Raw genomic sequence first — 15265 nt, forward strand, 5'->3', positions numbered from 1 at the left:
GCAGCGTGTGGGCAGCTTGCACTGTCACTCTTCATGCTGCAGATAAACCAAGTACTCCAGGCTCCTGGGCACTTCTCAGAAGCACTAAATTCACTAAACTAACCTGACTTTGGAAAGCATCTTTTGTCAAAGCAGCTCAGTGAATTCTTGTTTCCAAAGTGAAAGGCCCCTTCAACCTGATTGTGCAGGATGGATAGCTTCTAATGTTAGTGTCTTTACTGCTAACCTGCTCTGACTTCTGTTCTCCACCCCCCACCCCCCAGCTCTGGCCTGGTGCTACCTCGGGATGCTGCTGGAAAGGAAAGAGACGTTTTCCACCACCCCGATGGGGATCCATGACTGTGGTTACTCTGGGACTGGGCCCCTTGATTGCTTTGGCAAGGTGCTTTTTTACTTCATTGCTAGCGTGTAACAAGAAGACTTGGGGAAGACCCCATTGCTCACTCCTTTCCACCTACATCCCCCATAAGCCATGCAGATTGCCATTTCTCTCCTCCGCATTCCCTTCTTATCTGCTCCTTCCCCGTCACCCCATCCTCATGCCTCCTTTGCCCTACTCCGAGGCACTCCAGAATGAGCAGTACATCTAAGACAAAGCCAGCAGAGCTTAGGATCTCTGTCTTACACAAGCAGACCTCACCATCAAGGACACTGGGTCAGATTCTCAGGTGGTGTGAATCAGTCTCGTTCCACTGATGACAAGAGCTACCACTTACTGCAGCCCAGGGGCCCAAGCTGTAAGATGAGGCTGGAGGAAGCATCCAGGGGTTAATTTTTGTTAAGAGTGAAGAAGTTCTAGGGATGGGAGAGTCCCAGGGAATGGAGAGAAGGGAGAAGGATTAGGCCGGGTGTTTGTTTTACCCCCCACACACACAGCCTCCACCCCTTATACAAGCACCTGAGCCTCACACTGACTACACCCCTGCTCCCAATGTAACTGAGGAATCACATGCTCCATTGGCAGCCTGCCTGGGTTACACGTGCAACTCAGCAGTCCTGCCAGCTCTCGGGTTAAGATTATAATCACGCAAGGCAGCGTTGGCATGTACAGGCCTAAGCCACCCATCCAGTCAGGATCCAGAGCTAAACTCTCCCAAACCTCAGGGCTGGCTTGAGCCATGGTTTGGGCTCACAGCCACCTCTGCCAAGAACAGTGGCTAAGTCTATTGCCGTTATCAGTCGGGTCTAGCCTTATGGGAGTGCATGAAGAGGGAGGGAGAAGGAGTCTCCTCCCCTTTCAATGCCCTATACAGAGTGCAGGCAGAATTCCAGTGCCTGCACTGGCCACTCCATGGAGGGCTGGGAAGGAGGCAGGGCTATAACCCAGTCCCCATTCCACAATGGTCGGGAAAGCTCCCCTCATACGACGTAGGCCCGCACCCATACTCTCCCCGCATTGCCTCCCAGAGTTCCCTGCTGGGATAGTGTGGCTCCAGACCTGTATCTCTACAGCCCTTAATCAGGCACCAAGACGCTGTGGTAATGGGCCTGATGTATGAACCTAAGTCGATTACTTTGGAGTTTTAAAAAAATAGCACGTGGAAAATTTAAGGTGCTTCCTGTTTCTGAGGTAATAACTGTGTCCTGACTTAAATAATGTAGATGCTGAGGTGCTTATTAGTCCAGGGTGTCAAGGCCAAGTCGTGAGCAGCCAGATCTAGTGGTCAGAGCTGGAGTCCACAGTCAGGAGTTGAGAGTCAGGCTGGGTCAGGATACCGGGAGATCAGAATCACAAGCCAGAGGTCAGGAGCCGAGTCAGGTCAGGATACTGGGAAGTCAAGCCAGGGGAGCGGGAAGCACCCAGTCCAGAGCACAGTGAATCCCAGTTGTTCAGACAGCTTTCCTGTTCCTGACTTAAGTAGGGCCAGTGAGCCAATCGGCTGCTCTGGGACTTCATCAATAGGATATCAGGGCGGACCCTCAATCTGGGGCTGTGTTTCCTGGGTCAGAAGTTATCAGCAGGTTGCCAAATGGAGGGTTGAAGCATGGCTGCTCCTGTGGGCCTGGGTTCGAGGCCATGGGTTATGACACAGGGTATGGTTACTACTGAGTTAGCAGAAGGAATCATTGGGTGGTGGCTTTTCTAGGCCAGAATCTAATGCCTCTCCTTACAATGGGTAGCTTATGCTCAGCCAATGATCCCGTTGACTTTAATGGGGCTGGATCATGCATGGAGAGAGGTGCTACTCAGTCAGATAGGGGATCAGAATCTGCCCCTAAATATTTCTGAGAAATGACTGGGTTTTTCTTCTTCCTCTTTTGGCTAGGTGAAATGAGAAGTTGAGGCAACCATGTTTGTTGAGGGCCTGTAGATGCCAAGCCCTGAGGGCAGCAGTAAAGCGGAGTGCAGGAATCTGCCTATTTAAAAGTACCGCACCATTGTGAGTCAGTACCCGTGCAGCTTTTGACTCATCATCTGAGTCACAACAAACTACAGTCAGTCAGTCACAAAAGCCAGTCTGTGAATAACACAGACGATCCAGTTGAATCAGGGATGTTTCCGGGCCTTTGATCGGTACAGTAAGGGGCAGTTCACTGATGGGAATATGTTTTGCTTTCTTGGTTTCAAAAGGCAATAGAAATAGCTAAAGACAATCCTCCCACACTAAACCGACTGGCAAAAATTTTCCACTTCCTGGGCAAGCAAGAAATGGCTATGGGAATCTGCAATATGGCGCTAAATCTCCTACAAGATCCAGAGCTCAACTGGCAGGCCTACTGCACGCGGGCCAAGGTACGTTGCTTGTCTTTGACACCAAAGTCTGAACCAAGAGCCAGAGCAGCCCCTAACCTGGCCAGGGACTGGCCTTGTGGCAATATTTCTAGCAACCTCGTCATTTGCACAAGATTTGAGGCTATGCTAAACTTACCAAACAAACCCAACAACTCACATTTCTGTCTATGTCATTTTGCTTGATTTCTGGAGTGGCACCTTGCACAAGCTTCCGCTCGTCCTGGGAAGCCCATTGGAACATACAATTTTTTTCTGAAAGGGACTGCAGCCTCACTTTAAAAAAGTAAGGCTCCGTTGTAGCAAAGCGCGTGAGCACTTTTGTCACTTTAAGCACATGCATAGTCCCGCTGACTGAAATGGAACTATTCACCTGCTTACAGTGAAAGATGTGCTTATGTGCTCTGCTGAATAGGAGTGAGATGCCTCATGTGCTGAAAGTGAAACAGGTGCCTAAAGTTCTGCTGAATTGGGGCCTAAATTTAAGAAACTAAGTAAGCATGTGCATTTAGTACCCTTCATTTCCTCTTCTAACCTGTTGTGCAGTGTTGCTTTGTGATGTGAAACAGCTGCCATGTTCCACCCCAGAGGTGGCTGTATATCAGTGGTGGGTGAAATGATCCCTCTGTTTAGTTTGTTACTCACTTTGGGACACTTCTAGATAAAAGGCATCCCAGGAGATATACACCGTTGCTGTAAATATTAATAATTATGGAAACTGATCTGGCCCATTGAGGTATCAACATTTCTCATTCGCTGTCATTACACAAGAGCAGGTTGGTGGAATCTTGGGCCTGATCCAAAGCCCATTGAAGTCAGTGAGAATCTTCCCAGCAGCTTCAATGGCCTTCAGATTGGGCCCCAAATCACAGGGAGGCACTTGAGTTCCAGCAGAAGGTAATGCTGGTTTCCTGCCACTCTCCACCCAGAATAAAAACCTACCACTGCCTCCCTCCTTCCAGGAGCCAGCCTGACTCTATGTGTTTCCATTAAGGGCTTTACTTGACAGAAGATCTGTGAACTTCCAAAATGCAGAATCCCCGTGTAAGGCCATTGATCTGCTTTTCAAGCCCTGCCAGCCGAGTGCAGTCAGCCAACTGGAGAGGGCATTTGCCAAGATCCACAGCCTCTCTGTGCCACTGGTGAATATTGGAGGCATCATTTGAATAAGCATCTTCATCCCTGAGCGGCTTGCCAGCTGATTCACCCAGGATACAGGGCCCCAGGGGAGATTTCTCTTGGAAAATGGGGCTCACCAGGCCTGGCCTTGTACTCAGGAGTCAAATTCCTCTTCGTGATCTGAGGAGCCTTTCACTGATATGGCTCCTGGAAATGGCTCTGTCTGCGCCAGTGGGATTCCACTAGGGATTCCTGATAGCTTCTTTTCTAGCGTTTAGCTTCAGCTATCATTGTCCTGCGCTATGTGATGTGATAGTCAAAGCAGTCACCCAAAGGGAAAATAAACTGGGGAGGAAGGATGGTCTCATAGTTAAAGAGCCAGCCTGGAGATCTGAGTTCAGTGCTGGCTCTGCCATGAACTCACCTAGGGTAACATTTTCAAATGTTAATAAGTGACTTAGCCACCTAAGTCTAATTTTCAGGCATTTGGGAGCTGAAGTCCTATTGACTTTGAATGAGACTTAGGCTCCTAAATCATTTACGATCTTTTGAAAGTGTTACCCTCTATCTGTCTGTACCTGGGTGTCCCCATTTGTACAGTGGTGTTGATGATTCCTACCTCAAATAGCCGGGAGTATTGTTATTGGTTATTTCCTATTATAACAGCAGCAAAGTACTGAAATGGGAGTTGGTTGGGTGGTTTTTAAATAAACCTGAGATTAATTCTCACTTTATTTATTTTTTAAAACATGAAATATTCAATTCCTTAAGAAATAAATTACCTCACAAGTGAATGTTCAGGCTGTCCTGGGTATCCTTAGTGTGTGGCTAGACCTGTCCTTCAAAGGAGGTTTCTAATTTCTCTTGAAGCTCAGCTGCATGCAGGTATGAGGCCAAAAAAATGCAGCATTAGGGCGGTTTCTGAAAGCCAGACTGTGTCTTAACTAGACTCAGCTTCAGAAGACTACAAAACAATATAAAACAAAGGGCTTGATTCTGCAGTTCTTACTAAGTTAAAACTCCTCGGATCGCCAATGGGGTGCAGTGGTGCAACTGACAGAAACATGTAGTGCTCCCCAATTCTATTCATATAATAGGATTATTAGATCAATTGGTAGTTACATCCTCATCACTGTGAAAGGGGATTCCAGTAACTGGTCAACACATCTCCAGGAGGTGTGTGGAAATATGTTGTCTTAGGCACTCAGACACTTTGGTGATGGGCAAGATAGACAGCTCCTTGGCTCATGTAACTTGGCTTGCAGTGGAGCTACACTGATTAACCCCAACTGAGGATCTGGCCCAATGTGTTCATTTTTTTTTACTAATATTAATATATTTAGTGCTATATATGTTAAAATGGCCCTACAAGCATGAACTAACCCCAAATATTGTGGCAGGAGGGATAACATTGAAACTGGATGTATACCAGAATGAGTTTCCTCCTGTGTTTAGATCCACATTAAGCTCTATCTGCGAGATCTGGAACGTGCAAAGATGGGTTTGGGAGGCATGCCAGACAGGAAAAATCTCACCAGTGCTAAAGAGGACCTTGAAAGCGTTGTAAAGGTTTGTCCGTGCTTGAAGACATACCTGGACATAGGCCAGGTGAGTAAATACACAGATGCTCTCCCAGTGAGATCAGCGGCTGCTTTTTTCATGTCTTCATGTTTTTATTTACATTCACTACTTAAAGAAACAAGAAGAACAATAGAACATAGAAACCCTGAAGGCTGAGTCCTGGCTCTTGGGGTATGTCTGCACAGGAAAAGCTGAACAAGGGCTAGCCTACACAAGCTAGCTTGAATCCAATTAGCAGTGAAGATAGCACAGTGTGGGGTCCTGGGTGGGCTAGCGAGCCATGTATATACTCAGGGTCCCTGCTGGGCTTCTACTACCTGTGCTGAAGCCCACACCGCATTGTCTTCACTGCTGTTGTTACCAGTGCTAGCTGGATTCACGCTAGCTTGGGCAGGCTAGCCTGTGCACAGCTTCTGCTGTGTAGACGTACCCTAAGAATCAGTGTAGGGCCGGAGGTGGAGGGAGGTGAACTGGAGGGCTCAAATGATGGTTGTGTATAATGTATGCAGACTGGCCCAGAGCCTCAACTATGCCGTGGCCACTTTGCGTGGTCCACTGGTGGATTCTGCTAACGAATGTTACCCCGGCGTAGTGCAGTCTTCTCAGGCAGTAGTAAAAGGCTCTGCAGTTTCCCTGTAAACCACGGCTGTGAATCTGCAGTCATTCTGTCATTATGTCCTTCTAGGTCTACTATTACATGGGTGTTGATGCCATGCAGGAACTATTCCCAGTGGACGAGACTGCACTGGACAATGCTTTGGAGTTCTTTGCGAAAGCCATGGAGTTTGACCTGGGAGATACACTACCGGAAATACAGCTGCTTAGGGGGAAATGCCTGCGGCTTAAAAATGAGGAGTCCAATGCCATTGGGTGCTTCAAGCGAGCCATAGAACTGGACGATGTGGGCTCCACCTACACAGAGAGTTTCCGGTGCCTGATGGAGACACTCCTTATACTGTTCAGTCAGAAGAGGGTGAATGCCGAGATGCTGATGCAGGAGGTGGAATTGTGGGTAAAGAAGGCTGAGGAGAAATACCCAAAGCAGCGTGTCCGCCAGGAGCTGAGACTGGTGTGTCGCAATCACACAACAGAGGTGATCGAGCTCTCCAAAGCCATGGTCACCAGAGGGAATACCGAGCTGGTGAAGATGCTGTTTGAGACAATAAAGACTGACTTTTCCAAGCCCAAACTAAATGAGCGATCACTCTCCTTCTGAACAACCGACGTTGGAATCACATCATGCAGCACAATTGCCTCCTGGCTGATACTGTCTGAACACACCTAGCTCTCTCATATCTCATCAAACGGGCAGTAGACAATAACTAACCATTTAACTCTTATCCGCAGATCTCTGAGCAGTGTGCAGAAGTGGCCAAGTATTACTGTCTCTGTTTCACAAATGGAGAAACTGAGGTACAGACCAAATAATGAAAAGTGATCTCTGATTATGGGTACCTCCAATTTTTGAGTTCACTCGAAGCTGTGAGTGCTCAACCCCTCTGAAAATCAGGCTCCAGGTTTCTCAGGGTGGACCTGGTCTGAAATGTGCTCAAGGCCACACAGCAAGTTACTGGCAAAGCTGGAAGTAGAATCCAGATCTCTTGCTTCCCAGACTGCCACCCTATCCGCGGGACAACTCTGCCTCCATTACATTCTGGGGATGTGATATCATCCACTGTAGAATAGCCTCTGTGCTGGTGTTGGTCTCCACTCAATTATCCTCCTTTTCATTAAGCGAATGCAGCTAATGCAGAGTTCTGCTCCTGCAAACTCATTGGGAATTGAGGGTGCTCAGCACATGTAGGATCAGGCCACAATCCTTGGATTTCATTTTAAACAAATGAATAACACATCTGTTAATAAGGTAAGAAAGATTTTAGTGCGGGAAGGAAACATGATCTGTTGAATACTAGACAATCTCAGATGTTCAGTCTTTTCTACCTTACGCTTTTATACTGCCTCCCATCACCATAGTATCTGATCCCCAACTCAGCCCTGCACTGGTTGGGAATCAAACACAGATTTCCCATCCTATGGTGATAAGCGCAGTATAAAGACCTGTATGAAACAGACACATGCACAGTGAGAATTTTACCATTAAACCACTAATACTAATAACTGAACTAATGATGGTTGTTGGGGGCTCCTGGGAGCACCTAAAATTCTTCTGAATTGGGATGAAGTTTGAGGTGGTTTCTCTGCCTCTGAGGGAGTCTCTTGATACTGCTGACTCTGGCCTGGTGCTCATAAAAATACTTCTGAGGGGCAAAGATCTTCCAGTTGGGGTGCATCAGATGGCGCAGAATGCTGGGAAGAGGATATTTTCCTAACTCAGGGCAAGGGTTTCATCTCTTTCTCTTTCTCTCATGAATGTCCTCTGTATATTTTAGTGGAACAAATTATATACCTTTCCAGCAAAGCTGTGTTTAATGTAAGTTTCTTTGTCTTTTGATTTTTGCCTCATTCTCTGGTTTTACATTAGTTCTGAGAAAGCATTTTGTTTCAAATGACTAGATTCTCTCTCCTTTTCCGTGGGTGTGCATATCTCCAGCACCTAGGTTTATCACGGAAATGTTTGTGGGGGTAACTGTTAGCAGCACATCACTGAGCCATACGCATATTTTGTTTTATGTGAGGTGCTCTACCTACTTTTACTGGATTTCTAATGGAGTTTTAAAGATATGAAAGGCGCTTTCCATGATAATACTCTGAGGGCCTAATCTTGCTTCCATTAAAATAAGTCACAAATTTCCCATTTTCTTTGGTTGGAAGGGAATTAGGCCCTGGAAGAAGAACTTAATTACAATAACAAACAAGAACCAAGACACAGAGTTGGGCCTCTTTCCAGCTGCACAACAGTAATGGTATGTAGAAACCACCTGGGCACAATGGGGTCCAGATAACCATGTTTACGCAATACACACAACATGCAAGGTCAGTTATACAGATATACTGTTACTCTGGCAGCTTTCTAAACCATAGAACACAGTGAGCACTACTAGAGGGTTCACAAACTATTTAAACAGATACTACCCAATTCCTATACGCTAAACAGAACAATGAAAGGGCCATGGGGCCCTGCCTGCATTGTGGTTGAAACTGGGCTGCTGTTTCTCTGCCTTTTAGGATGCTCCCAGGTTATTATTACCTGGTAATGCCTGAAATTAATTATCCTCAGTTTCTGAGAATCGCTCTTAAAGTATCCCAGCTTCCAAGTAGCGGTACAATGAATTAGCAAGTAGGTATGTGAACCACGGCTCTCTGCTGGAGGAAATCAGCACTGCTTAGCTGTTTGTTGCCACCTATAGGTGGTAATTTTCCTTTAGCTCAAGTGGTAGTGGCTGTGAGTTCTACCCCCGCTATTGCTGTAAAGTTCCAAATGGGCATTGAAATGGAATGCGCAGCGCCGTAGGGCTGGGGAGATACAGCATGGTGACAGTCACAAAGATCCTATATGGCCATGGATTTGTTACAATATTTATATTTCCTGTCAACATAATTTATTAAATGAAGGTGATAACATTTGTTTAGCAACGTATGACTCATCAGTAAAACAGACAGATGGAAACCAAATTATATATTACAGAGGAGACAGATGATGTGTTTCCTAAGGCATATGTGAATAACGGCATCAAATAACATTTAGTCTTATAGCCGCTCTATCAATATTTACTGGGCGGGCAACATGTAAATAAAAATGGCTGCATATTGATTTTTCATTGAATAAAGACATTTACACTGTGAAAGTGTAAAAAGGGACAAGCTTGCCATTTCTTCCACGTTGCTACTGTCTATTGAAATTGTTTCAATCATTATTATCTTTATTGTTATTGTGGTAATGCCTACAAGCCCCAAATGAGATCGGGGCCACAATGTGCCTGGTGCTATTTACACACACATAACACAAAGACAGTCCCTGGTGCAAAGGGCTTACAATCTAAGTATGTGATGAGATACAACAGGTGGATACAACAAACAGGGTGGGGGATGAAAGGGAACAGTAAGGCGGGTCTTATTGCTGTCAGAAGCAGCGGTCACAGCACACCAGCTATTTAGGAATATGTTGCCTCATTTCAAAGCAATGTCTGTAGAAATTAATTCTGCTGCATTAATGTACCTACTGGCCACTCTTTCTTGACTGACAGCTGAGGGCAGCTCCATGCACTCGCTGCTTGACAGCCTTTACCCCACCCCTCAGAGGGAGGGAGGGGAGAGGAGAGACAGCCTGTCACGGTACCGCAGCAGCAAGCCTCTGAGCCCAGGTCAACAGACTCAGGCTTGTACTAATAACAGCTGTGTAGAAAGTGCTTCTAAGTCATGGCTCATGCTGGAGCTTGGGCCCTGAAGCCCACCCTCCTCCCTAGGCTTCAGAATGTGAGTTACAACATCTTCACAGCCAACTTTAGTGCTGTAGCCTAAGCCGCAGTCTGTTCACCTGGGCTGGGAGGCTCACTGCCGCAGGCTGGGTAGACACACACACGTACCCTTAGTGTCCCCACCTACCCAGGCCTCTTTCAGAGGGGCTACAGCCTGGAGGGATGTTTCTCTCCTCCAAACGGTTCCATGGCCACAGAGAAAGGGTCACAGGTGCTCTTGCTTACCCCTCTTGCCGTTTCCAATCTCCAGCGCGGAATCCTTTCTCCAGTCCTTTGCTGGGGGCAAAGAGTCTGATAGGTCCCCAAGGAGACACCAACTGGATGCTCAGACCTGGTCCCCGCTTGGCGTGTTTGAGACATTGTGCCTGGCAACATTTTCTGCATGTTGGCAATTCTGCAATACCTGGCTCTTTGATAAGGGCTGAGGATGCCGCATGCTTCCTTTTCACTAACATTCTGTGAGTGTCGACATGCATGCAACATTCACAGAACACACTTTGTGTCAAATTACTGCTCAGTCTGGAGTTAATACTTGAAGCCAGTTTGCCATGTTGAAATATGCTCTGATTTCTGCCCCGTGCAGCCAACCGGAAGCGTTCAAAAATCACGAGTCAGGCCCCCAAAGTCGGGAAGACATTTTTAACCGTTATAAATGTTGGAGGGGTTATATGTTGCCTTATGGGTTTTGAGCTTCTAGCTTACACATGGGTCCCATTTTCCAGCTTTTCCCCACAACCACAAGGGCTAGTGAGTTACTTTTTTAAAAAAATAAAAGCTGCGATTCTCACATAATCACATGACTCCAGGCGCTGGTGCTTTCGTGAAAACACCAATTTTTGCAAAACGTGTGCTAACGTTGCCACCGTGGGCGATACTGCCCGCTAGACCTGAGAGCGGTACAGCCGCTAGAGCCTGCCAACATGAACAGCGCGGGAATGCACTGAGCAGTGCACCTCCAGGCAGCAATTTGTGGCACCTTAGAGACTAACACATTTATTTGGGCATAAGCAATGACATCGTTGCAAATACTTCACAGTCGGTCCTGGCAGCACACCCCACATTAACGTTGCGACTAAATTTCCGTATTTAACGATTCCCTCCCCAATGAAGGAGGAGGGATAGCTCAGTGGTTTGAGCGTTGAGCCTGCTTAAACCCAGGGTTGTGAGTTCAATCCTTGAGGGGGCCATTTGGGGATTTAGTTGGGGATTGATCCTGCTTTGAGCAGGGGGTTGGACTAGATGATCTCCTGAGGTCCCTTCCAACCCTGATAGTCTAGGATTCTATGAAGGCGTTCCAGGTGGCCGGTGAAAGCACTGATCATAGAGTTCAGCCTCCCAGCGGAAGGAGAGTCTCCACTGGCAGGAAGTCCCTGCTCCAGCCACCCTCTCTCTATGATGTCACGAAGAACGGCTTCTTCCGGCATATCCCCTGAGTTGAGCCGTTTCGGGCTCTGGGGGCATCACGTGCCACGGAACTTTCTTTCTGATTGGCTAGCTAGACCGAGCCTCCGGGAAGCCTCTTTTGGCGCATGCGCACATCGCATGGCCCTTGGCGGGCACTTCGGGCGCGGCGGAGGGCCGGGGTGAGGCGGCTGCTCGCGCGCGGGCGGGGGGGTAGCCCCGGGCTGGGTTTGAGGGGAGGTTGTGCCCGGGTCTAGCCGGCAGCTCCAAGGCCGTTGCCCCGGGAGCCGCCACCCTTCCCGGGCCTGTTGTGCAGCGCGTAGGCGGGAGCCCCGCAGCCGAGCCCGGGAGCCCGGCCAGCAGCTCCCGCTGCAGACTCGCCGGGCACCCAGCGCCTGAGGGGAGCCCGTGCCAGCCTGCCGCGCCCTGCCCCGGTTAGACACCCGCGGCCCGAGCCGCGCCGGGACCCCGCAGCGGGGAACGCGCTGCTCCGAGCCCAGCGGGGCCCCGCGTGGGATGCGCCGCTCCGGAGGGGTGGGGAGGTGCCCGGTCACAGCAGGCGATGCTCCGTTTTATGGCAAACACCGGGGGAGCGGGGAGTCTCTTGTCTCTGCAGCCTGGGCCGCTTGGGTCAGCATGGAGCATGGCATGGTAGGGGGTGGGCCACACCTCCATGAAGTTGGCTGCAGCCTGCCCCTCGCTTATGTCAGTGGAAGGTGGCCCTCACTTGGGATGTTCCTGAGCTAACATAATTGACGTTCATATGGCTATGGTAATGCTTTATGTGCATGGCACTCTGTCCCACGGCAGGTTTGACAGAGGTTCCTCCATGGCTCTGGGGATGGAATGGCTGCTAAGACGATGGAAGGAATTGCTTCCTGGTCTGACAACCCGTGTCCTCCAGAGGCAGTATCTTTATAGATGTCACCATGGCCCCCCTCACAGAGCAAAGCGTCTGGTGCTGTCCCAGCTCTTTCAGCCTCTGAATCTTCGGGAGGACGGTGTGGTTGGGCTGGAAAGCAAACCTGACGATCTGACATGTAAGAGTCAGAGGCTGATGATACAAGCAGGGTTAATCTACCCCTCTAGCCCCGGCTGCTACTACTACATGCCTTACACTGTTCGAGCAATGGAGAAGCTTGTCAAGGTGATAGACCAAGAAATGCAGGCTATCGGGGGGCAGAAGCTAAATATGCCCAGTTTAAGTTCTGCAGAGCTCTGGAGATCCAGTGGGCGGTGGGATTTAATGGGCAAAGAGCTCTTCCGACTTGCAGACAGACACAGCAAAGAGTACTGTCTGGGGCCAACTCACGAAGAGACCATCGCAGACCTGATTGCCTCCCAAGCGAACTTGTCCTACAAGCAGCTGCCGCTCCTGCTATATCAGATAACACGGAAGTTTCGAGATGAGCCCAAGCCCCGTTTTGGCTTGCTGCGCAGCAGGGAATTCTACATGAAGGACATGTACACATTTGACACCTGTGAGGAAGCTGCTCGCCAGACCTACAGCCTGGTGTGTGAGGCCTACTGCAACGTGTTTAACAGCTTGGGGTTCCACTTTGTCAAAGTGCAGGCAGATACGGGCAGCATTGGGGGGAGCATGTCCCACGAGTTCCAGCTCCCTGCAGGCATTGGAGAGGACAGGCTGATGATCTGCTCCAACTGTAGTTTTTCAGCCAACGTGGAAACAATAAATCCTGACCAGACAGACTGCCCAGTTTGCAAAGGAAAACTGTCTGAGAGCAAAGGGATTGAAGTTGGGCATACGTTTTATCTGGGCACCAAGTACTCTTCTGTTTTTAATGTCAACTTCCACACTGCCCAAAACAAACCTGTCCTAGCAGAAATGGGTTGCTATGGCTTGGGCATAACTCGGATTCTGGCTGCTTCTGTCGAGGTGCTTTCAACAGAAGACAGCATCCGTTGGCCAGCCCTCATTGCACCTTACCAGGTCTGCCTCATTCCCCCTAAGAAAGGCAGCAAGGAAGAGATGGGTGCGGTGCTAATGGATAATTTATATGACAGTATTGTCGAAGCCGTGCCTCAGATTAAAGGGGAAGCTGTGCTGGATGACAGGACTCACTTGACCATTGGTAAAAGATTAAAAGATGCTAACAGACTTGGTTACCCGTATGTTATAATAGCTGGGAAGAAAGTTTTTGATAATCCCCCCGAGTTTGAAGTTTGGAATCAAAACACTGGCGAGATCATGTTCCTTACTAAAGAAGGTGTAATTGAATTGCTAAGTAAAGTGCAAGTTCCCTGACCTTCCAGTCTTTGGTCTGTGATCCTTGGTGTTTTACCCATATCTAAATGTATCTAGTTCCCTCTTTAAGGATTATAGTTACAGGTGAAAGATTACTCTTGTTTGAGTGGAAACTGCACATGACTTCACGTGTTGCTAGGAACTGAGGCTTGTTTCTATTAATGGCACATATTTGGCTTGAAATCTAATTGGTTTCAAAAGATGAGTTTAAAAGTACTTTCAGATCCTTCACTTGTGTCTGAGTCTCCCTGCTAACTTCTGTGGCTTCACAGTCATGTTTCCCTGTTCTTTTTATGTTTTTTCTCTCCCCTATTGCTGTGTAAAGGACCCACACAAACAGAGGGGGAAACCAACTATGGCTTTGATCTTGTCAAGACTTACATGTGCTTACTTGTATTCACAGAAGTACTGCCATGCCTGAGTAAAAATGCAGGTTCAGGCCCTAGCGGTCTGTACAAGGGCAACAGTGAAACTGACTAGACACAGATTTGTCAAATGTACAAAGGGGAGAGGATGAGATTCTTCTCTGATCTCTTTCAGGTGTTGCATTCTCACATCTTGTTTAACGGTAATAGGTTTTAAAAACAAAACTTGAGACAGATGTTTGTCCTTGTTTTAGTTGACTGTCTTCTCCCTTTAATTTGAGTCCAAATGCTAACTCTGAAGGTTAATAGGAATACAGATTTAATTAAGTTTTACAGATACCTAACCCAGAAAAATAGTGTTCATAGTCTTTCTCTTCTTCAAAGTGCATTAGAAATGTTAATCTGAATTAATTAAATTAAGAATGTTATCAGTCACTAAGACCCACTCCTGTACTCAGATTCAGGTGGGAGGACTCTGGCACTAGCATATAGTCTCATACCCTAGTGTTAGGGTGCCTATGTGTAGGGATCCCCAACCTAGAGTTAGAGGTCCTATGTGTAGGCCACTTGGAGTTTGTGTTAGGTTTCTTATGGGTAGGGCTCCAGTCCCTCTGGTTAGGGTTCATATGGGTAGGGCTCCCCATCCTAGGGTTAGGGTTTGTATGGTTAGGCATCTTGGAGTTAGGGTTCTTATGGGTAGGTCACTTGGTTGAGGGTTCCTATGGGTAGGCCACATTGAGTGAGGGTTAGGGTTCCTATAGGTAGGGCTCCCTGTCCGAGGGTTAGAGTTCCTACGTGTAAGGATCCCCACCTAGGGTTAGGGTTCCTATTGGTCGGCCACTTGGAGTCTGGGTTAGGGTTTTTATGGGTAGAGCTCCCCGCCCTAGGGTTAGGGTTCCTATGCATAGGGCTCCCCGCCCTACCATTAGTGTTCCTATGGGTTGGGATCCCCATCCTAAATTTAGGGTTCCAAAGGGTAGATCACGTGTAGTTAGCGATAGGGTCATGGGCAGTGTGTGGAGCCCCCCTTCAGGGACGCTAACCCTTGGCTACACCCCTTTCTATTGCGTCCTCTCTCTGTAGCTGGAGCCCTGAGACCCCCTGCCCCACCCTCAGTCAGAGGAGCCCCAGGATGGCCGGCGGCCCGAACGCCCCCCACCCTTGTCCGGAGCTATGAGCCGGGCAGAGCCCCACCCCCCAACTACCCGGAGGAGTCCTAGGCCAGCCACAGCCTGGATCTCCCCCCACCCCCTATCTGCCCGGAGGTACCCTGAGTCCCCCCACCTGCTCAGAGAAGCCCCGGGCCAGCCACAGCTGCGCCGGGCCACCCCTCCCCAGACCCCAAGCCGCCCTGGGGAAAAGCTGTCACTCTCTCGAAGAAGGTTTTGATATGCCCCATGCAGGTTCCAGGGCAGCTGGGGAGGAG

General features: G+C 48.5%; 2 protein-coding genes across 2 annotated transcripts in view; both read left to right on the forward strand.

Annotated features, from left to right (window-relative positions):
• LOC112120541 (tetratricopeptide repeat protein 22) overlaps nt 1-6854 on the forward strand; it is an 18285-nt gene extending 11431 nt beyond the window's left edge. The window contains exons 4-7 of the mRNA XM_024219654.2: nt 264-382; nt 2573-2734; nt 5306-5458; nt 6117-6854. Coding sequence (XP_024075422.2) covers nt 264-382; nt 2573-2734; nt 5306-5458; nt 6117-6647 — 965 coding nt within the window. The 3' untranslated portion in view covers nt 6648-6854. The remainder of the gene's footprint in view (nt 1-263; nt 383-2572; nt 2735-5305; nt 5459-6116) is intronic.
• Nucleotides 6855-11332: 4478 nt separating this feature from the next.
• On the forward strand, nt 11333-13489 carry LOC113404960 (probable proline--tRNA ligase, mitochondrial). The gene is made up of 2 exons (XM_026651754.1): nt 11333-11390; nt 12019-13489. The coding sequence occupies exons 1-2, from the start codon at nt 11350-11352 to the stop codon at nt 13472-13474; spliced, it is 1497 nt and encodes a 498-aa protein (XP_026507539.1). The 5' UTR covers nt 11333-11349; the 3' UTR covers nt 13475-13489.
• Nucleotides 13490-15265: the final 1776 nt, after the last annotated feature.

Source organism: Terrapene carolina, unplaced genomic scaffold (assembly GCF_002925995.2).
Source record: "Terrapene carolina triunguis isolate 2854851 unplaced genomic scaffold, T_m_triunguis-2.0 Scaffold102, whole genome shotgun sequence".
Lineage (NCBI taxonomy): Eukaryota > Metazoa > Chordata > Testudines > Emydidae > Terrapene > Terrapene triunguis.